At 37.5% G+C, this 22649-nt stretch overlaps 1 protein-coding gene across 1 annotated transcript; it reads left to right on the top strand.

The window, feature by feature from the left end:
• The first annotated feature begins 3418 nt into the window (after positions 1–3418).
• Positions 3419–13422, top strand: LOC112191698 (CEN-like protein 2). Its single transcript, XM_024331101.2, has 4 exons — positions 3419–3616; positions 3726–3787; positions 13054–13094; positions 13205–13422. Exons 1-4 carry the CDS (start codon positions 3419–3421, stop codon positions 13420–13422), a joined length of 519 nt encoding a protein of 172 aa, XP_024186869.1.
• The last annotated feature ends 9227 nt before the right edge of the window (positions 13423–22649 follow it).

The raw sequence follows: 22649 nt of genomic DNA, 5'->3' as shown, positions 1-22649 counted from the left end.
AATTATTGAAAGGACTTTATTCAGCCAAAGATTTCTTTTCCTCTTTTACCCTCCAAAACAAGTCATATTTTCATTCATTTGGGTGCCCTAAAGCATCTCCCTCTTGTCTTCCCCTGACCATATCAATTATCAAATACACCATGAATGTTATTCTTCCAACCTCTGAATCAAAATCCCAACTTCCCAAGTAACAGAAAGCAATGAGTGATAAATTAGAATCGAATGTAAGTAATATTTTCTTTTATAATTTTGTTCTGACAAGAACGCCAAATGCCATCATAGCTTCGAGATTTGCCAATCTTCAAATACCACATTCATACAGGAAAGAACAATTTGTTCAGTTTTATAGAAGACACAACGAAGAAAAAACGGAAACATACGCAAGGGCAAAAGTGAGAAGAAAAAAAGGAAAAATTCTAAGAGCATCTTTAGCAGACTCTCTATTTTGACTCCTTAACTATTTTATACAGCATGTTTAGCTTTTTATCTATTTTAGCAGCTGCACCAGACTCCTAAGTGGATCTCTATTATAGCATCTTTAGCAATGGTAGCCATGTTTGAGTCAAATTTTAGCCAAAATAGCTCAAAAGTCATTTTGGCTAGCCACTTTAGAAATACATCTGCATCAGTGCTCTCTATTTTAACTAGTTTTGAATTTATATTTTTTTACATGGAGATTAAATAGTTTAAATGTATTTATAATTACATAAAATATCATAAAAGAAATATTTTAAATTATAGAGAGCCTCATCTCGCTCTCTATATTTAGGAGCAAGATAGCTAAAAATTATAATGGAGAGTCTCATCTCGCTCTCTATACTTTAGCTAGTATTACTAAAGATGCTCTAAGGTACATGTAGGTGATACCCACATTTATTGTGACAATAAATTTGTTGTCATTGTAGTAAAAAAAGTCATTTTTTTAGTAATTTTAGTTCTATTAGAGGTAATTATTTTACCTACGACATTTTTACATGTTTATGTACAATTATTGTTGATGTGGTAATTTGATTTAATTATATGTAAAAGTGTAGAACGAATGTGATAATTTAGTTGTCAATGTTATAAATTTAGTTCAATTAAATTATAATTTTTAATTTCATTAGCTGTAAAATTAATGTATGATATATACATCTAAATATCATAGACAACCTAAAAAAAAAAAAAACGTGTAAAGTTTCTTTCTCGTGAGCTAGTTCTAATAACACGTGTTCCAAATGTGGCCGATCCAACCGCATTAGTGAGGTTGTATGTAGAACTCTCCATGAAAACCAATATTTTCTTATTTTTTTTTCGGCAAAAACCCCATGAAAATATAAAAGAGCAAACAGAAATAAAGTTGGGTGGGGTGAATGCAGAGAGTTGCAGGGTATAGTACTCCTCAGTCCACACGAGGACTGACGTGGCAAATACGGAGAAAAGTACTTTGGCTCAGACGAGGAGTAACGTGGCATACGCGAAGAAAAAGTACTTTTGGCTTCTTCTTCTTATAGAAACACCACTTCCTTCAGGTAGTGTATACATTTTCATTACTACTCTAGGAACTTCTTCGCGACACTTTTTTTTTTCACTTTGGTAGTGGCCCTCGGCTAATGAGATGACCTCTCAATCTGCACTACTGTCACCACTCACGGGTGGAGTTCCTTTATGCCCTGGGCTTCCCTCTCTCATTGCTTAAAGAAGTCTCAGAAATACAAAAAATAACTGAGAATCTCTCAAAATGGTAAATTCCCATGAATTCTTTCCTGTAATTCAGAAAGGCTCTTTAGTGGAACACAGCAAATTTTCCTTTATAAGGGGTGGATCTTCAGGATGAACAGAATCCTAGACATTTTTTCTGTTTTGCTTTAAATTAGCATTGAGGTGGCACCGAAGGACCCACATGATGATAGTTTATTAAGCTTTTAAGAAAAACACCCTTTTCTTTTGAATGAATGGTTTCAATAATTAGGTTTACAGCCAATCAAGAACCGATTCCAAGGACCCATTACCCATATTAGTATGTCAGGCGCATTAAGGTCAGAAACTATTTAACTCTTTTTTTTCTTTCTATAATGTAGAGCCTCTGAAAGAACTGAGTATATATATGACATAACTAAAACGATGCACGGTTTAAAAAATTATGGCAGTTGCGTTTTATAGATTTAGACGGTCTAATATGTTATTGCAATGCTTGTATATATATAAAATTGTTTTTTCTTTTTCATCCTATCAATCGTTAATAATAGTGAGATTTGAACCCGTAACTTCTAACTAGTAACATGTTATGGTTCACTGACATATTATAACAATGCTTGAAAACTCACTACTGAAAAGTTTAAAATCTACTAAACTCACTATTTAGTGGGGACGAGTTGGTTTAATTTCAGTTTTTTCTTATGGTCAATGTGCTAACAAGCGATCATTGCACGTGGTCTGGTTTCATTGGGACGCAGTGTGGAAGAGGGCGCTAGTTTCTCTGGAGGTTGTCTATGGGGTGTTTTCGAGTTTCTCGGGGTTATCTGTAGCCTGTGAGGTTGGGCAAAATAGGTTAGGGGTTGGGGTCTTTTGGCTCGTGGATGTCATTCTTGATGACGGACCCGTAACTAGTTCGGTTTTTAGGGAGGAGAGTGGGGAGTTCTTGTCCACCACCGGTCATTCCCGTATTATGTAATCTTGGTTATTTTCAATAAAGGATTCTTATTCTAAAAAAAAAAAAAATCTATTTAGTGATCTCTTTGCCATCCATCATCATTTTCTAAAAAACTTTACTCAAAAAGCATTGGAATTTAAAATAGTCATATTAAGCATACTTATCATACCTTAGAGCCTCATTTCAGCCAAAACTTACCTCCATCTTTCCTTGAAAACTTTCCTTCGCCGAAGTCATTGCGGCAGCGATTGAGGACCACATTGTAATCCAGCGACTTGTTCCAAGTCTTAATGAACCTTCACATTTGTAATAGGGTTTAAACTTTAAAGTTTAGTAGTAGTAACACGTAAGTGCTTGAGAAAACTAACTACACTCTCAAGACTTCTTATTAGTCATAACTACACATTCATGCATGCAAGAGTCAACATGATCAACGGTTGAAAAATGATAATTTCATAACATCCTGTCCGGAAGAAGAGAACATTTTCCTCAAGAAAGCATTAACCCTTTGCATTGATGTGACACGTACACAGAGAAAGAGACGATGGGAGGTGGGGGACTAATAGAGTTAATTTCTAATGTCCATGATATTCTCCTCTTATATACTCTTCTTCTTCTTCTCAAGAGATCTAAAGCAACTAGTTGCGTACTTGAGATCACTATAAATACAGAGCGATACAGGGATTCCAATTGCAAGCAAGGAAAATATTAGAAGTACAATCCTTCCTTCCTTTTATCTATCTTTGATATTTGTACGACCTCCTCTCTCGCTTTTGAGTACTAAAAATGGCAAGAATGTCGGAACCTTTAGTTGTTGGAAGAGTCATAGGAGATGTTCTTGATTACTTTACCCCAACTACTAAAATGATTGTCACTTACAGCACCAAACTCGTCTTCAATGGACATGAGCTCTTCCCATCTGCAGTCACCGCCAAACCTAGAGTTGAGATTCAAGGAGGCGACATGAGATCATTCTTCACTCTGGTACGGTGCACATCGTTTTTTTTTTTTTTTTTTTTCTGGGCTCCATTGTTCGCCGATTGTGTTTTATCAGATCTACGAAATCGCTAAGTTAATTGATTTTGATTCACAGGTGATGACAGACCCAGATGTTCCTGGCCCTAGTGATCCTTATTTGAAGGAGCACCTGCACTGGTATAACTTACAGTATATATTCTCTACTATCAAACCTAGAAACGAAAACACAAAGACAATAAACATTCAGTTAATTAAATTCAGACTATTGTCAGAGAAATAAAAGCAAGTAAAGAGTACATATTATGGCATAGGGTGTGGCTATTGTGTAAGTACATTGGCCTATTACCATTCAACATATGATTTCCCACTACGACGAGGAAACCGGAGCTTCAAGGAAGCAAAGAGAAAGATCACAAGATCGGTTCTTGAAGACAAGATCAAGTCAAATCGAGTCACTGATCTTGAGTTTAATGTGTATTCATTCCATATTGGTTGGTATAAATCTAAATTGATATGCATATCGGTTGTATTAAGTCAATAATCCCTTATGCATTAAAATGGTTTTTAACATGCATATCAATTTGAGACCTTGTTAGGAAAGTATCGATTGCACATTCAAAAACTGTTTTAAATCTTTCTATATTTATCTTAATCAATTATCAAGAAAAGATTTGATTGAGGGGGAGTTTTTCTCCCTTATAAAAAGGTTTCAAAACTAAAGTTTTGTGTAGGGTTTTTGACGGCTGAAACTGGTTTCTCTTTGAACTTCTTGTTTTGTTCAAATCGTTTTCGAAAAACCCTCTTTAATTGTTTCATGTATTACTTTGCATAATCTTTTACATTCACTCTCAAGATCAGTGATTCAATTGAGTGAAAGGAAGGCTGAAGATTGATTGCCTGGAATGTTGAATCTAGAGTTAGAATGGTTGTAAAACAAGTTAGCATTTGTTGCTAAGAAAAGGTGTTTGTTGTGAACAACACTACTTGTATTCTGTAAACTCTAGTGTTTAATATTGGATTGATTTTTCGTGTTGGCTACGTTAAAAGCCACGCAGTGAAGTTTCCTCAGTGGAGAGGTTTACACTGCGTTAGCAAATCTTCGTGTCATGTATCATACTTTCTTTGATTAAACTCTTGAGAAAAAGTATTTTATCAACACTGGTTCCATCTAGTATTTTCAATTGGCATCAGAGCGGGTTCTAGAACCTTCTAGAGATCCCAGGAAAGATGGAACATTCACGTGATAGGGCTACTGGGGGATCTATAAATAGTCCTCCCTGGTTCGAAGGTGGATGTGAAAAATACACTCAATGGAAGATTTACATGAAATCATACCTCTATGCTCAAGATGAACACGTGTGGAACATCGTAGAAAATGGCTGGAGTGTACCTATGACAAAAGCAAAAGAAGAAGGCGCTTCCACTACCACTCCCAAACCAAGGAAGGACTGGACTGAGGAAGAAGTTCGTAACTTGCAAGCAGATTTCAAAGCGAAGAACAGCATCTTCACAGCCCTATCGGAGCGGGAAAAACTGAGGATAAGTCATTGTGAGACTGCCAAGCAGGCATGGGATCTCCTACAGATTACATACGAAGGAAATAAAAAGGTACGTGCACAGAAACTGCAAGCACTGATTTTTGAATTCGAAACCATGACTATGGCAGATGATGAAACCGTGGATGACTTCCATGGTAGAATTCTTAAAATCTCCGGTCAGTGTCGCAGTCTAGGAGCACCTTTTGATGAAGATAAAATAGTCAAAAAGATACTCAGGGCTCTGCCGGAAAAATTTCACTCAAAGGTTACGAGCATAGAGGACTCTTTTGATATAGATGATTATCCACTTGATGAGCTCATCGGAAATTTGAAAACCTATGAGATGATGTTAAAACCTGAGAAGAAAAACAAGGGCGTAGCCTTCAAAGCAGTGAAAGAAATTGAAGAGGAAGAAGGATCACTAGATCTTGCTCTACTGACGAAGGAATTCAAAAAATTTCTCAAAAGCAAGAACTCCTCTAAAAACACGAATGCTCCCAGAAGGAATAACTATATTGGCAGTGGTAACAACAGTGACTACAATAGTAAGAATGGAAGAGGAAACTTCAAAGGAAATCACTCAGGGAAACCAAAATGCTATGAATGTGGTGGTTTCGGTCACATTTCTACTGACTGTGGAAATAGGAAGCTTGGAAACAGCAACAACAAGTCACTCCTTTCAACTTGGAGTGATGATGAATCTCAAGAAATTGAAAATGTGGCTCTTGTCTCATCATTGTTGCCTGATTCTGAAAGTGATGAGTATTTCTCTGATGATGATGAAACAAATGTTCGCTGCAAACAACTCTACAAAGCTTCAAAGGCCACTCTGATTAGAAACTTGAGCTTGGAAAAAGAAGTAGATTTCCTGAGGACTGAAAAAGAAAAGGTGGAGAAACTATTCGAATCCTCACAATCTGCATGGAAACTGGAGAAAAGCAAACTCGTGAGTGAATCGGCAGATCTACAAGGTGACCAAAAGATACTGACGTGGAAGACTGAAAAGAATGAGTATCTCAACAAGATCAAACTTCTAGAACTGGATGTTAAAGGACAAAGAGCCCTGAACTTGGAACTGTTAGCGAAAAATGAGTCTCTACAACATGAGTTAAAATTAACTCAAGAAAGATTCATGAAGTTTGATATCAGCTCCACTTCCATGTCCAAGTTACTTGGATCAGGAAAAGCTCCTCATGATACATGTGGGCTAGGATACACTGGAGAAGATTCCAAAAGCACCAAATTCGTACGTGCCTCAAAACCATCTGTAGAGCAGATAGATGTCTCCCTTGATGATCATGTCAAAAGTGTAAGGGAAGGTAATTCAAACCAACATCATCAGGTAAAACTTGACCAAGAATCCCCCACTGGTCAACACAGGTACGCAAACCCTAGAACCTTTGTTCCTACTTGTCATCACTGTGGTAAGATTGGCCATATCAGACCTAGATGTAATGAACGGTTTTTAAACTTACAATTTTCTCAAGAAAAATGTACTGTTGAAACCTTACAGGTTGAGCTTAAAGAACAAAAGGAACTCATTAACAAATTAACTGAAATTGTTTCTCAAAAGAATCCTCAAACTGAAAGAAGAAAAGATGTCTGGACCAGAAAAATTAAAAGCAAAAATCATTGGTCCCCTGTTGGTGAAACTGATGATACATGTCTTTTTGTTTGTGCTAGCAAAATTCATCAACGCTCTCACATTGAGGCAACTTGTTTGGTAGCTTTAACTGCATTTGCTGACAAACGACGAGATTTTTGGTATGTTGACAGTGGTTGTTCTAGACACATGACTGGAGACAAAACCTGGTTTACTTCATTTGAGGATGAAAATACCTCTGGATCAGTCACGTTTGGAGATGGGAGGAAAGCTAACATTCTAGCTCGAGGTACAGTAAACACTCCAGGTATACCTAACCTTAAAAATGTGTTATTTGTTGAAGGATTAACTGCAAATCTGATTAGCGTCAGCCATTTGGCTGATGACTATGAAGATGTGTGGTTTAACAAACAGAGATGTTTGGTCCTAAATCAGAAAGGTGAAGGTATCATGGGAGGTATGAGATCTGTTGATAACTGTTATCATATTCAAGCAAATGAATCTTCTAGTTTGCAGTCTTGTTTGTCTGTTAAATCCACAGAGGAAACCTTTGAACTTTGGCACAGAAAGATGGGACATATCAACTATCAGGACTTGCTGAAATTATCTTCCAAACAATGTGTCCGAGGCTTGCCAAATTTAAAAGGTAAAACTGACAAGATGTGTGGAGACTGCAAGGTTGGAAAGCAAACTAAGGCACCTCACAGAATGGTAAATTCTGCGACAACCTCACAAGTATTGGAACTATTACACATGGATCTCATGGGACCAGCTCAATCTGAAAGTCTTGGAGGTAAGAGCTACATACTAGTAGTTGTAGATGATTTCTCAAGATACACCTGGGTAAACTTCTTGAAAGACAAAACTGAAACGTTTGAGTCCTTTAAGAACTTGAGTCAAAAATTAATCATTGAGAAACAATCATCTAATAACTGTTTAGTGAGAATAAGATCAGATAATGGAACTGAATTTAAAAATGCCTCTTTTTCTAACTACTGTCATGAGCTTGGTGTGTCACATGAGTTCTCAGCTCCAATAACCCCTCAACAAAATGGGATAGTGGAAAGGAAAAATAGGGTACTGCTAGACATGGCTCGAGTATTACTACACGCTGCAGGTTTAAGCAAAAACTTTTGGGCTGAGGCGATCAGCACTGCTTGCTACACAATAAATAGAGTATTCCTTAGACCAGGAAATGATCAAACTGCTTACGAGCTGTGGAAAGGTAAGAAGCCAAATGTTAAACACTTTCATGTTTTTGGCAGTCCTTGTTACATTCTACGAGATAGAGAACACCTTGGTAAGTTTGATGCTAGAAGTGATGATGGTGTGTTCTTGGGGTATTCTCTGAACAGCAGAGCATATAGGGTTTACAATAAAAGAACTCGTGTTGTTATGGAATCCATTAATGTTTCTATTGATGATCAATGTGTGAAACAGGAAGTAACATTTGCAGATACCTCACCCTTCTCGGTCACACCTTCACAGAATACTGAAACATCATCTGAGGAAGAGGAAGAGGAAATCCATGACAACATTTTTGAACCAGCTCCCACCCAAAGAAGAGGGTTCAAGCAAGTTCAAAAAGATCACTCCACTCAAGATATCATCGGCAATCTAACAGATGGTCCGATGACAAGGAGAAAGGCTGCAGTTCAGGTAAGTCCCTCTGAGGTAAGTGAAGAAAATGTATTACTGTGTTTCATTACCGAAAATTTGGTAAGCATGAACATTATATCTCATTTTGGTTTTGTGTCCATTATTGAACCAAAAAATATTAAGGCAGCCTTGTTGGATGATAACTGGATTAGCGCCATGCAAGATGAACTGAATCAGTTTACTAGGAATGATGTATGGTACTTAGTACCAAGGCCTAGTAAGTGCAATGTTATAGGAACTAAGTGGATTTTCAGAAATAAAAGCGATGAAAAAGGAAACGTGATTAGGAATAAAGCCAGACTAGTTGCTCAGGGATATTCACAGGTCGAAGGACTTGACTTTGACGAGACTTTTGCTCCTGTAGCTAGGTTGGAATCTGTTAGATTACTTCTATCCATTGCTTGTCATCTCCGGTTCAAATTGTTTCAAATGGATGTCAAAACTGCCTTTCTGAATGGATTTCTTCAGGAGGAAGTTTATGTAGAGCAGCCTCCAGGTTTCCAAGATCCACACAACCTAGATCATGTCTACCGGCTCAAGAAAGCCCTGTATGGGCTAAAGCAGGCTCCTCGAGCCTGGTATGAGAGACTATCCACTCATCTTGTGGGAAAAGGGTATGCTAGAGGATCCATAGATAAAACATTGTTTGTGAAACGAACCAAAAATGACATTGTCATTGCCCAAGTGTATGTTGATGATATTGTATTTGGTTCCACTTCTAAATACCTTGTCAAAGAATTTCAATCTGTCATGGAAAGTGAATTTGAAATGAGCATGTGTGGTGAACTAACGTATTTTCTTGGACTGCAAGTAAAGCAGATAGACACAGGTTTGTTTCTCTCTCAATCAAAATACGCTGAGAACCTGATCAAGAAATTCGGTCTTGCTTCCAAGAAGACAGTGACCAATCCCATGAGTACAACTACTAAGTTAAGCGAAGATCATGAAGGAAAATCAGTTGATCCGACTCTCTATCGAAGTATGATCGGGAGTTTGCTCTATCTCACTGCCAGCAGACCTGACATCTCTTACAGTGTGGGTGTGTGTGCTCGATTTCAAGCAAACCCCAAAGAATCTCACCTGGACGCTGTCAAAAGAATAATCCGCTATGTGGCAGGTACAGTTAATTGTGGCCTTTTCTATACCTTCGACACTAATGTAGAAATTGCAGGATACTCTGATGCTGACTGGGGAGGAAATTTAAAGGATCGGAAAAGCACTTCAGGGGGATGTTTTTTCATTGGCAACAATCTGGTTGCCTGGCATAGTAAGAAACAAAACTGCATATCCTTGTCTACTGCAGAAGCTGAATATGTTGCCGCTGGAAGTTGCTGCACACAAATACTTTGGATGAAGCAAATGCTTCATGATTATGGCATATCTCAAGGTAAGTTGTCTATTTTCTGTGACAACACTAGTGCTATTAACATCACTAAGAATCCTGTTCAACACTCTCGAACAAAGCACATTGATCTCCGATATCACTTTATTAGGGATTTGGTTGAACAAAACATACTTGAGTTAAGCTTTGTGCCCACTGAAAATCAACTTGCTGATCTGTTCACTAAGCCTCTTGACACTGCTAGGTTTGAAATGTTGAGGAATGCCCTAGGGATATGTTCTAAGCATTAAGGCAAAATGATGACTGTCCACTATTGATTGAGAAAATTGTGATCCTAGTATCCCTTGATCACAGTCACTAGTGAAATGTACATATTTTCAGTCATGTATCTTATGTTATCATGCCTTATTCTGGACAAATGAAATTGTGTACTCATGTTTAGTCACTGAATCAAGTAACCCTACTATGCATCTTCACCTATAGCCTATGTGGTGGCATGTTTCCTTTTGTTTTCTGTCAAATGAGATTCAGTGAAGTAGACGAACTGCTTCTTTTGCTCACATAACTAATTCCCTCTTCTCAAAGTAATCAGGTCCTAGTTGTGGTGAACTTTCTAGGATTTGTAAGAAACGAGAACGGAAAATTGTATCCCATCTCTCAAAGTAATCAGGCCTTAGTTGTGGTGAACTTTCTAAGGTTTGCAAGAAACGAGCTGGTGAGTGATCTTTGCACATAACATAAAATCATGCAGACAACTACTCGAGACTCTCTCCATGGAGCATCCTTGTTATGCTTAGTACCCTAAGAACATCTGTTCTGGGAGTTGCTGAGAAGAGTCTTGTTACATGAGTAATATTTGTCACTAAATAAAGGAGATCTTTGACTCCACTAAAACATGTGCTTGGGAACAATGATTCCTGCTCCTTCTTAGGAGATTTCATGAGCTTTACTTTAGTTCTCTTACTTCACTCCTTCTCTATGACACTAAAATCTTTTCTAAGCCCCACATCATGGTTATATTCACTTCTATCACAAGTTTACTCCTTAAGGTCTAACTATGAGTACCAATTCTTATTGTTGAGAGAATACATCATGCTTCGTACTCTGAACTATGTGCCTTCCACTAAGTGATCTGTGCTCTCTGTGATTAAACTTCGCTATATTTTCTCTCCTCGATATGACCTATGCATTCATTGCCTTGATACTTGCAAAGGAAACGATCCTCTGATATACTTGCAGATTCTCTGAATATATTTTGGCTCTTCGTTTCCTTCCTTGATGGTAATCTGCCTACAATTAATTTCCATAATGATTATGCCTAAGTTGAGGGGGAGAAGTTATCTGCATGCATATATCTAGGGAAAATAAATTGTCATAACTTCTCTCCCCATTTGAGCCGTTCTCCCAATCGGTGTGTTCCTTGGTCTTCCTAAAACCTAACTGTTCACTACATATAGCCTCTCTTGTCTCCCTCGGATTTTACTCTTGGTTGTCTCTGTGTGCAGGTTCTTTCACCCACTGCTCTCTCACCATGGTTCGCTCACAGCAAACAACTCGCCTTGGAGGACATCGCCGCCTGCCTCCTCCAGAAGAAGGTCGTCAGGCAGCTGCCAGAGCCGGGATTCTCCATCCCGGCATGCATCGTACACGCAGTCGGAGTCCTCCTCCTCCTGTCTCTCTGGAAAGTCTCCGTGATCAGATTCTAGTGGCTGACTGGCGAATTGCTTGCCTCACGACGGACATGGACGACATGCATTCTCTTCTGGTTCGAACTCGTCATGCCCTGACCACTCTCACACAGGAGATCCGGAACATGCAGCGCCACCCTCCCGGGTTTGACGCTCCCGGTCCATCCCATGCCATGCAGGAGCCTGTCGCACCAGAGGAAAGCTCGGATTCCATGGATGAAGAGGAATTTCTGGACACCGTCACCAAGCTTTGTGAGGAATTTGACGTGCCCTCCCATTCAAAGGGGGAGAAGTAACTTGATTTTTCTTACTTTATTTCTGTTTCTGCATTTTTAATTTTTTTTGGTGTGTAAGTGCATAAGCACAGATACTCTTAGGATGCTTGCTATTATTATTCTTAAGTAATCGTATTTTGGCTACTTGGATCCGGAAAAGGATGGAAACTGATTCCTTACTCCAAGTAGCACCCTTTGTTTAGTGATTAGTGTTTATCTGTGAAACCTAACTTGCAGGACAAAAGATGAAAAATCATGCGTTGAATGGGAATGCCCAAAGGGGGAGATTGTAAGTACATTGGCCTATTACCATTCAACATATGATTTCCCACTACGACGAGGAAACCGGAGCTTCAAGGAAGCAAAGAGAAAGATCACAAGATCGGTTCTTGAAGACAAGATCAAGTCAAATCGAGTCACTGATCTTGAGTTTAATGTGTATTCATTCCATATTGGTTGGTATAAATCTAAATTGATATGCATATCGGTTGTATTAAGTCAATAATCCCTTATGCATTAAAATGGTTTTTAACATGCATATCAATTTGAGACCTTGTTAGGAAAGTATCGATTGCACATTCAAAAACTGTTTTAAATCTTTCTATATTTATCTTAATCAATTATCAAGAAAAGATTTGATTGAGGGGGAGTTTTTCTCCCTTATAAAAAGGTTTCAAAACTAAAGTTTTGTGTAGGGTTTTTGACGGCTGAAACTGGTTTCTCTTTGAACTTCTTGTTTTGTTCAAATCGTTTTCGAAAAACCCTCTTTAATTGTTTCATGTATTACTTTGCATAATCTTTTACATTCACTCTCAAGATCAGTGATTCAATTGAGTGAAAGGAAGGCTGAAGATTGATTGCCTGGAATGTTGAATCTAGAGTTAGAATGGTTGTAAAACAAGTTAGCATTTGTTGCTAAGAAAAGGTGTTTGTTGTGAACAACACTACTTGTATTCTGTAAACTCTAGTGTTTAATATTGGATTGATTTTTCGTGTTGGCTACGTTAAAAGCCACGCAGTGAAGTTTCCTCAGTGGAGAGGTTTACACTGCGTTAGCAAATCTTCGTGTCATGTATCATACTTTCTTTGATTAAACTCTTGAGAAAAAGTATTTTATCAACACTGGTTCCATCTAGTATTTTCATATTGCCACCCTATCGATTCCTTTTGCACATCCTACATCAACTTTTTTGTCATAGACTACCAATTCTAAAAGCAAGTAGGAAGTACATATTATGGCATAATCTCTGAATTAGAAAAGCTAGCAAACAATAATTATGGAGTACATACATACCAAGCTAGGAGCTAACATTTTTGCCTTGAAATTGGACTATACAGGATTGTGACAGACATTCCAGGCACCACAGATGTTACATTTGGTAGGTTAATTCACTAGTTCAGCTACCAGTTATACGGCTAGTGATGATCAGCACTAATATTGTTCATCGTTCTGGTCTTAACTTGAATGAATTATATACTTCATTAACAGGAAGAGAGATGGTGAGCTACGAGATGCCAAGGCCAAACATAGGAATCCACAGGTTTGTGTTTGTTCTTTTCAAGCAGAAACGAAGGCAGTCGGTGAACCCACCTTCTTCAAGGGATCACTTCAACACCCGAAGCTTCGCAGCCGAAAACGACCTCGGTCTTCCTGTTGCTGCCGTTTACTTCAATGCGCAGAGAGAAACGGCAGCAAGAAGACGCTAGCTAGCTAGGCAGCTAGCAGGAGGCAGGTCCGACCCCAAAAGATTCCATGCTATAACGGTATAACCACAACACCTAATTAAATAAAAGAAAAGTGTGATTAATGAATTATTCCTCCCTATGGCTAGGTTATCAGGCTAAAATTACTCGGATGTTACCACAATAATTTTCCTAAAGAGAGCTGTACGTGAATGTTTGTGTGACTCATTTAGTTGTTGCTCTCTCTCCGTCCTGGAATGTAATGAATTCTGTTCTTAGTTTGATGTGCTTGTAAAGTATCTCTTCTATGGGCTCCTGCTTTTTGGTTTTGAATCATCGTTGATCACTGGAAAACTATAAAGGAACACGTGGAACAAACCCATTATCTGTCTATTTCAAATCAATTTTCAATTCTGTTCTTCTAGTTTAAGTTTAGGGTTTAGGGCTTCCATTTCATTTCAACTGGAAAATCAGAACTCAGAAAAGAAGGGATCGGCACCAATCCCATTTTGCGTGCGGGCATAATCTATTCTAATCATCTTATCGATAGAAACTGTCCATTCTGTCTCAATAACTTGGAAACAATAGATCATCTTTACATTCATTGCCTTTTTATTAAACAAGTTTGGATTTTTTTCTCTTCTACTTAACAACCTAATGACTGGAATGACTCTTACATTACTTGGTTAAATACTTTAATAGATCCTAGATTACAAAATAAAAATAAGATTTTGGAGCACATTCTTTTTCTTAATTATAACATTTGGTTAATTTGCAAGAAATAATTAGTTTCCCGAGACACTAAATGATTATCCTACTAAAATTGTTTCCTCTTCTGCTTCCATGTTCCATCATTACAATCAGAACAATAACCCTTCTACTGTTAGAAAAAAGAAATCTGAAAAATTAATTAGATAGATTCCTCCATCTCAAAATTATCAAACTGAATTTCGATGGATCTGCTTTTTATGATAATCATTCAGCGGCTGTTGGTTTTATTTTCTGAGATAGCTTCAACTAAAAATATTGGAAAAGGAGAGTCGAGCCTCAAAGAGATACACCTCTCAAAGTGAGTGAAATCTTCAACCTTTGGAAATTTGACAAACCAAGTTTTCTCAAAATCAAAACAAGCTTTCTCAAAATCTGCTCCTCTTTCTCTTATCTTATTCTCCCTATTGATTCTTTTGAAATTTGATATCTAGTTGTGTGCAAATGTGCAATATTGCCGGAGAAAAAAAAAATTTGCTTCTTCTTGTTCGGTTCTAGTTGGACCTCCAAATTTACTATTTGGACCTCCTATACTTAGTACACCTCTATTTTTTTTTTTTTTTTTGAGAATAAGTACACCTCTAATTTACTTTTTCGAATACTTGAAAAACTAAGTAGACCTCCTTATTTTTACTGAAACACCCTTGAACATAAGATATAATAATCTGTTAATCTACTTTTTATCTCTATCTTCAACAACGAGAATAAGAATGAATCAAAATCACATGATATTGCTCTCTTATGAGTATGTCTCTCCTCCACCAAAATTAATCAGAGGCTTGGTTCTTGATCTTGATATGTTGCTAGAATCCCTTTGAATTTGCTAAAAGAAGGATTTCAAAGGTTTTGGGTTGGAAGATTGAGTAATAACTATATCATAATATTCAATTAATTTAGTTTTAGAAAATTTCAAATCAGATTGTTTTGAATTTACTTTTATATTAAATGATGGGCTATGTATAGAAATTATTATTTTTACTTAGTTGTTCTAGGTAAATTATATATAGTAATATAAGGAAATTCCAGAAAAAGAAAAAACCAATTTAATTGAATGTTATATTTGGGGAGGTAAGAAAAGTAATTTTTATTTTAATTTTTCTCACTCTGTCCTTATTTGTCTTTTTATATGACTTGACAAAGTCTATTAATAACTTAAAAAAGTTGGAGGTCCAAATATCAAATTTGGAGGTCCAACTAGAACCACCCTCCAACTTAACCCTAAAGGAAAAAAAAAAATTTAAAGGCTAAGAGCTAAACAAGTTACCAATTTGTTAAATATTTTGAACCATTGGATATATTTCTAATCCAATGGTCCAAAATATTTAACAAAATGAGGGTATGACAAACACCAAGGTACCAAAGAATTCTCCAAGCTAATGTTATAGTTGCACAAGCTCAAGCTTTACGTGCAGGATTATTAGCGGCTTATATACATGGTTTCAAATATATCCAAATCGAAGGTGATTGAAAGATTTTAATTGACAGCATTAATAATCATATTACTACTCCCTGGAGAATTAGATTCCTGGTCAAAGACATCTGCAATCTTAGTAAAGCTTTTGAACATATATTCCTCAATCATGTTTGGTGAGAATCAAATTTTCTAGCTGATGTATTGCCAACATAGGTCACAAACTCTCTCAACCTGCAATCTAGAACAAGGCTCTACCTCTCTTTGCTGCTCAAGCTTTATATTTATATATCTCTGATTTAGGTTGCCTTGATGTCAAAATGCTTGTGTCAAATTCAAATTTGAAGGCAGATGTGTCAAATGTCATCTTGACAAATTTTTACTCCAGTGAATAGGTCAAATTTGAATATTATTTTATTATTTATTTAGAGTATTTTATTTTAAAAAGATCAAGACATCTATTTCTCTTTCTTCTCTATCTTCTTGTTCTCTTTCTCTATCCTCATCCCCAGATTGGCATATCTGCTTCTGTTTCTACTTTCTTCCTCCATCTTCCTTCCCTTTTCTTTTAGTCATCCTGTCATCTTCCTCTATCTTCTTCTCCTTCTGATTCTCTTCTTTGTCTCCTTTTTCTGCTCCTTAGTTTAAACTTCTATCTTGCCCTTTCTATCCATATATGCATGACCATCAACAGAGTCCCACTAGGATGAACAATTCTTATACTTATTTAGATTGATTGCTTTTTTCCTGCTAGGATGTGAATGATGAATATGGGTGTGTTCTAAGATAGTTGTTCTAATTGGTGGTTGTATTGGATCCGATTGTATTTGCTTGGGTTTAAGCAATTCGGTTAAAGAACTGGGTTTAAGCAACTGCAAAGAACTAGGTTTCTTACAAATTAGTCATTGCAAATGGGTTTTTGAAACACGAATGTGTTGTACAAGTTAAGAAGTTTATTGAGATTGGAGAAATTTGATTTAGCATGGGTTCTAAGAAAAATGAGCTTATTATGTTTGTTATAATTTGTCACTGTAAAGCAATGAGATTGCAAGTGGTCATTGCATTCTTGAATGGTGAGTATTAGATTCCATGGAGAATTTCAGTTATTATTATAAACATAAAACTTTTCAGTTCCAATTTCAGTAACATTTCTTTTAGGTTATTATCATAAACAGTACTTAGACTTATATATATATATATATATATATATATATATATATAGACACACACATACCTCTTTTATCGATGGTACTTGAATTTTACTTTTGATCACAACCAGTACCTAAACTTTTTTATTTCATCCAAAATAGTACCAATTAATGCAAAACTTTCATCCACCTTCCATTAAAAAGTAGCATGTGTATTGGACAAGTCCCATTTCAAAGGATAATTTCACATTGGAAAAATTTTAAGAATAGTACATGAAGTATAGGCCGTTCCGAAGTTCGGTGTACTTGGTTTCAAAGAATTGACTTTAGTACATGAAGTTCCAATCCCGACCCACTTTTAGTACATGACGTCAATAACACCGTTAAACCTATGAAATTATTCAATTTTCAAAGGGTAATTTTAGGTTTTCACCTCTCTCTCTCTCTCTCTCTGGGACACCCATTTTTGGGCATATTTCTTCTTCTTCCTCCTTTTTCTCCTCCTTCTTCTTCTTATTCCTTCTTCTTCCTCTCTCCCTCCCTCTCTCGGACACCCATTTTTGGGTATCTTTCTCCTTCCTTCTTCTTCTTCCTCCTTTTTCTCCTTCTTATTCCTTCTTCCTCTTCCCCCCGATTTGATTTGGGTACCCAGATTATTTGGTTTTTTCCTCCTTATTCTTCTTCCTTGTTCCTTCTCCTCCTCCTCCTTCTTCCTTCCTTCCTTCCTCCCTCCCTCTCCGATATCAAGTTTTATTTGGACACCAAATCTAATTTTCTTCTCCTTCTCCTTCTTCTTCCTTCTTCCTTCTTCTTCCTCTTCCTCCCTCCCTCCCCGATTTGATTTGGACACCCAAAATCTGGGTACCCAAATATGATTTTCTTCTTCTCCTCCTTTTTCCCTCTTCTTTTTCTTCTTCTTCCTCTTCTTCTTCTTCCTTCTGCAATTTTGCTTCTGCAATTTTTCTTCTTCCTTCTCCTTTTTCTTCTTCTGCAATTTTCCTTCTTCTTCTTCTTCCTTCTCCTTCTTCTTCTTCTTCTTCTTCTTCTTCTTCTTCTTCTTCTTCTTCTTCTTCTTCTTCTTCTTCTTCTTCTTCCTCCTTCTCCCTTCTCCTCCTCCTCCCTTCTCCTCCTCCTCCTTCTTCTCTCCTTCTTCTGCAATTTTTTTTTGTTAATTCATGAAGAGACGAATTTGCCCTTACAAATTTGACTAAAATCAGATTGACTAACGGGAGCCTTAACGGCATACACTAATTTTGGGTCGGGATTATAACGTCATGTACCAAAGTTAATTCTTTGAAACCAAATACACCGAACTTCAGAATGGCCTATACTTCATGTACTATTCTTAAAATTTTTCCTTTCACATTTACCTCCCTTTTGTAATTAGTTTTGGTATTTTAGATGAAATTTTATCAATAAATAACAAAAATAATAAAAATTAAGAAAATGTTATAGGTCGTGTTAGACCATAATATGCATTCCCCTAAATATTGAATTTAACTTTTTTTTAGTCTATTTTAACTTTTACTAAATCATTTTCTTATTTATCTAGGAATATTGCAAGAGTGAAGGAAACATTCATTTTTGGGAGTGAAGAATTGGAGCTAGGAAGAATGACGGTCAAATGTGGAGCAAAATGTTAAATTTCAAATTCCCGCGAACCACCACAAATGGCAGCCCACCACCACTCATGGTGTGGTGCCATGTATTTTTTAGCTATGTTCAGGGAGGAGTAGCATTATAAATATTCCATTACATCCATTCATCATCATTCTACCACAACCAAATCCCAAACCTTTTGGTTCAAAATCAACTCCATCAATTTACCCTTTTTTCCACACCATCTCAACTCTCCATATTACCCAAAAGTCCACCATCATCATCACCCAAAAATCTTCCATGTTTTAGGGTGTAATCACCATCTTTTCTTTATCATTACCTGCCCTAATCTACAACACTCCCTTCTTACCTTAATTCCTTGATTTTGGAACACTCTTTCTCCATGCTTCTTACAAGGCTGTAACTGCTCCATTTTGCTTCTAGTGATGATTTCACACCTCTGTCTCCATCTATTTAAGCATCACATCCCCTACAAGCAAGTCAATTACCCATACCACCCCATTACGTCTCCTTAATTTCTATCTCCATCTCCACCACAAAACCTACATCTTCATCTCCCAAAATCAAACCCATAATACCCATACTCCCCTTACTACTCCATCTACTCTATCATCACCACCACAGCTACCATCTTCCACCACCATAAACTCAATCACTACCACTCAAAATTAGCCAAAGAAGCATCATACCTTCATCATCATTCCATTCATCATCGCCATCAATAAGTTCATAATCCATTAATTCCACCATCAAGGAGGGTCTAAGGGCAATCAAGGAGGACAAGAAGGAGTTAGCCATCAATTTATCAAGCTTCAACTAGTTTATTATTTCCTTTAACTCTTTGTGAGGGTTCTTTTTGGATTAAGCATTGACTAGGCCAAAATCAACCCAATAATTGATTATGGGGGGATTTTTGTGTGTGATTCAGATAATGAACAGAGCTTGCAGAGTGAAGCGTGGTGTAGGAGCTAGAAACACACTGCGGTGAGAGAATTGGATAGTTTTTGGATTTGGGATTTCTGGGAGATGGGTTTGAATGAGGTTTTTGGGAGGGTAGCTGAGGACTGGGTTTATGCTTGAAAGCTTGAAGGCATGACTGCTATAGGTGCTTCTCAACTTTCTGGGCTTTTGCTCGATTTGTGCTCCCCCCTGTTTATTGTGAGAGTTCCTCTTTTTGTACGTTCCATTGGAAGATGTTAGTTTTTGGGTAAAAGGAAATTACCTTTTTTTGGGTGCAAAGGGGTTCCTTCCTAAATTCAAGAAAGGAACAGCTTAGTTGATAATAATCACAATTGTTGGTACCGAGGCTTTGGTGTTGAACGTTGCTTGCTGCAGTGGATTAAGGCTGCGATAGTGCAAGACACACAAACAAATCAGAAGATTGAATAGGGATTTGGGGGATGAGTTTAGGTAGAGGAAGACATGCTTCTTTATGGTAGTCAAGTTTCCTTCTTAACCAAAACGGAAAGTAGAATCCCTAAATTCAGGGATCATGCTTTGCTTCTGCTATTATGATAAAGAGAAAGAGACTGGTTATTGGAACAAGGGTGAGAAAAGGAAGAAAAAGATCGAACTAGTATTGGTAGTGGTTTTGGGCTTTTCCTAAAATTGTCCAATTCTCTTGTTCACTTCCATTTTCGGTTTAAAACTATTGGGCTTGGATTTTGGGCCCAAGACCAAAATCACCAACAACTTTAAATCGAAAATGGGCATTATATGTTTCCGTTACCTCCACACCATACCCACTTCTGTAAGCCCCAAGAGTGTAATTGTGGCTTGGGTCCACATGCGTGGCATGTTGGTTCAATATGCAACTCTTTATCTTTCCGAATGTGGTTCGTATGTGTGTTTCCTTTTTTAAGTTGAAATGTGCGAGCGACATGTCTTGTGATTTTTTGGGTATCAGCACTCTTTAATTTACCTTGATGTATATTATAGATTTGAAGCTAATTTTTATGATTATAAATGAGTAATTACTTTGTTGGCGCTAGGGTTGAAAGCCCAGCCAATCTTGTAAGATTGATGTAGGGGTCGTCAATGGGTAGGCCCTGCCCAAAATTAATGGGCTCGGGCCAGGCCATAACATATTTTTTTTAATTTTTTAGGCCGGGCAGGGCCGGGCTTCTCTTAAAAATCAAGGCCTAGGGCCTTACTTTTTGGGTGGGTAGGGCCAAGCCAATTATATTAATATGTAATGTTCTTTTGTTAAAAAAAAATACAAAAAGTTATGAAAATATTATGATATATATATATATATATTAATGATTGAACAAAATATAATACAAAATTAAAGGAAAATATGGCCTAATGCAATAATTAGTTCAATATAACTACATAAAAAAATATTAATACTAGAATTGAATGGGCTTTCAGGCTGGGCTTATAAGGCCGGGCCAGGCGGGCTTTAATGGGCATATAATGGGTTGGGCCTGGGCTTTAAACCCTCCGCCCTAGCCCTGCCTCGTGCCCGATGGGCAAGGCTGAGATAGGCTTTGCTACGGGCCTGGCGGGGCTTTTGCCCATTGGGCCGGGAGTCCGTCCATGCTTTTGGGCCCGCGGGCCAAATGATGACCCCTAAATTGATGCGATAATATGATGTAATGCAATTTTCTTTAACATGCCTACATGCTAGTTCAAGAAATGAATACATATGCTTAAACTTTACCACTTTGAGTATGTGTATTTGCCATGTCATGGTATATAGTTTAGAGCTTGGTAACCTTTGAATGTTAAAGTATGAAAGCATACTAGATGTGCATGTAGGGGTTGTGAATTACAATCACTTAGAGATAAGCTTGGTTGGTTTGCATGATTTCTTCATCTCCAAACTTTATGCACTTAAGGTAATGCACTAGATACCTAACCGGATTGAAATGCAAGACTTAAGTATTAAGTACTACACCCGAGAAGGGTTGCTTGATATCACAAAAGGAGCATGTGCCTTGTCATACCCAAGAGGGATGCAATCAGAGAAATTGGTTAATTAATTTAGCAACATTCATATTGAAATGCATCAATACTCGTAAGGGAGCTTAGTAGTAGACAATCTAAATCCTAACTTTTATCCATTTGATCACTAGTTTAGTTTACATTTGAGCATTTAGTTGTTTTCAATTCAAAACTATATCCATAAACCAAAATCAAATCACTGCTCTATCTTGCACATACTCCCCATGAGCCTAGATTTCCTTGTGATTCTAGGTTTGTGATTGTACATTTGCATATTTTAGATCTCCTTAGGGTTCACACCCTAGTTAGTGAAATGAATCCAATCCTCGTGGGTTTGACAACCTTTCTTGAATCCCTATAATATTACTTGTACCCCTTATACTTTGAAGGAGACCTTTAGCTAACAGGCCACAAGACATATAAATAGAAATTTATTGAAGAAAAAAAAATTATCATAAAAAAGTGAGTACAAAATGAAAAATGAAACAATAACAATTTTCACAAAGTAAGAAGAATAAACTGTAGATTGATTTCTATCTGTTCTTCCCGGATCGTGGGCAAGAGTAGACGAGAAGCAGTGTTGAGGTGCGGCTTGTCGCCTGTGAATTCTGGCGTCACTGCTATAATGGGGATCTGTGTAGTGGCTGGGACTTCGATACCATGGCAGAGACGAGCCCAGAGAGGGTCTGGCTCTTTTTGGGATATGGTTTCAGACGTCAGCCTAGTTTTGGGGTGGTATGCAATGTGGCACGATGGTGCGGCGCGGCTACGTAGTGGTGCAAGGAGGTGGCATGGTGACCACGGAAGGCGTTGGCAGCAAGTTTGGTGGGCTGTAGTTTTGGGTGCTCCGGGGAAGTGGTGGTTGGGCCAGGCCTTTGCTTTAGGGCCTTGCTGGTGGTCTTTTATTTCTAGTTGTTTAGTTTTTAGGTTTTTGTTTACAATTGTTGTTTTGTGACAATAAGTCTCTGCTATGTTTTGGTAGGACATGGTGGGCTTTGTGACGGTTTATGCACCTTGTGTGCTCTAGATAGGTGGCGAGTTCCTTACATTGGTAACTGGTCGCAAGCTTCTAGTTGCAGTAACGTGTCTGCTCTAGGTAGGCTGTGAGTTCTTTGCTTAGTCAAATGGTCGCAGCCTCCTAGTGGCAAGGTGAAACTAAGTATCGTCAGATTTACCCTATGGCGGTAATATAGTAGGCAAGCTGTGCAACTGGTAATTATGATACGTTGTAATGGGGTTACATATCGAGTTATCTTTCCATTAGGTCACCGCTATATCAAAGCAAATGGAGTAGCCAGTAATGCACTCTTTGCTAGTTGGTGCTTGTTAGAATACATGTACTTTATTGAGATTCC

Source organism: Rosa chinensis, chromosome 3, assembly GCF_002994745.2.
Source record: "Rosa chinensis cultivar Old Blush chromosome 3, RchiOBHm-V2, whole genome shotgun sequence".
In the NCBI taxonomy this organism is placed as follows: domain Eukaryota; kingdom Viridiplantae; phylum Streptophyta; class Magnoliopsida; order Rosales; family Rosaceae; genus Rosa; species Rosa chinensis.
Note: the sequence above shows the minus strand (reverse complement) of the source record. Positions and strands in the feature narration are given on the sequence as shown.

What these genes read in the sequence shown, in the direction of transcription:
- LOC112191698 (XM_024331101.2), top strand. Translation starts at nt 3,419, where the DNA reads ATGGCAAGAATGTCGGAACCTTTAGTTGTTGGAAGAGTCATAGGAGAT. An exon ending in TTGAAGGAGCACCTGCACTG is followed by an intron (nt 3,788 to 13,053) that starts GTATAACTTACA and finishes TGGACTATACAG; the next exon opens with GATTGTGACAGACATTCCAG. An exon ending in CACCACAGATGTTACATTTG is followed by an intron (nt 13,095 to 13,204) that starts GTAGGTTAATTC and finishes CTTCATTAACAG; the next exon opens with GAAGAGAGATGGTGAGCTAC.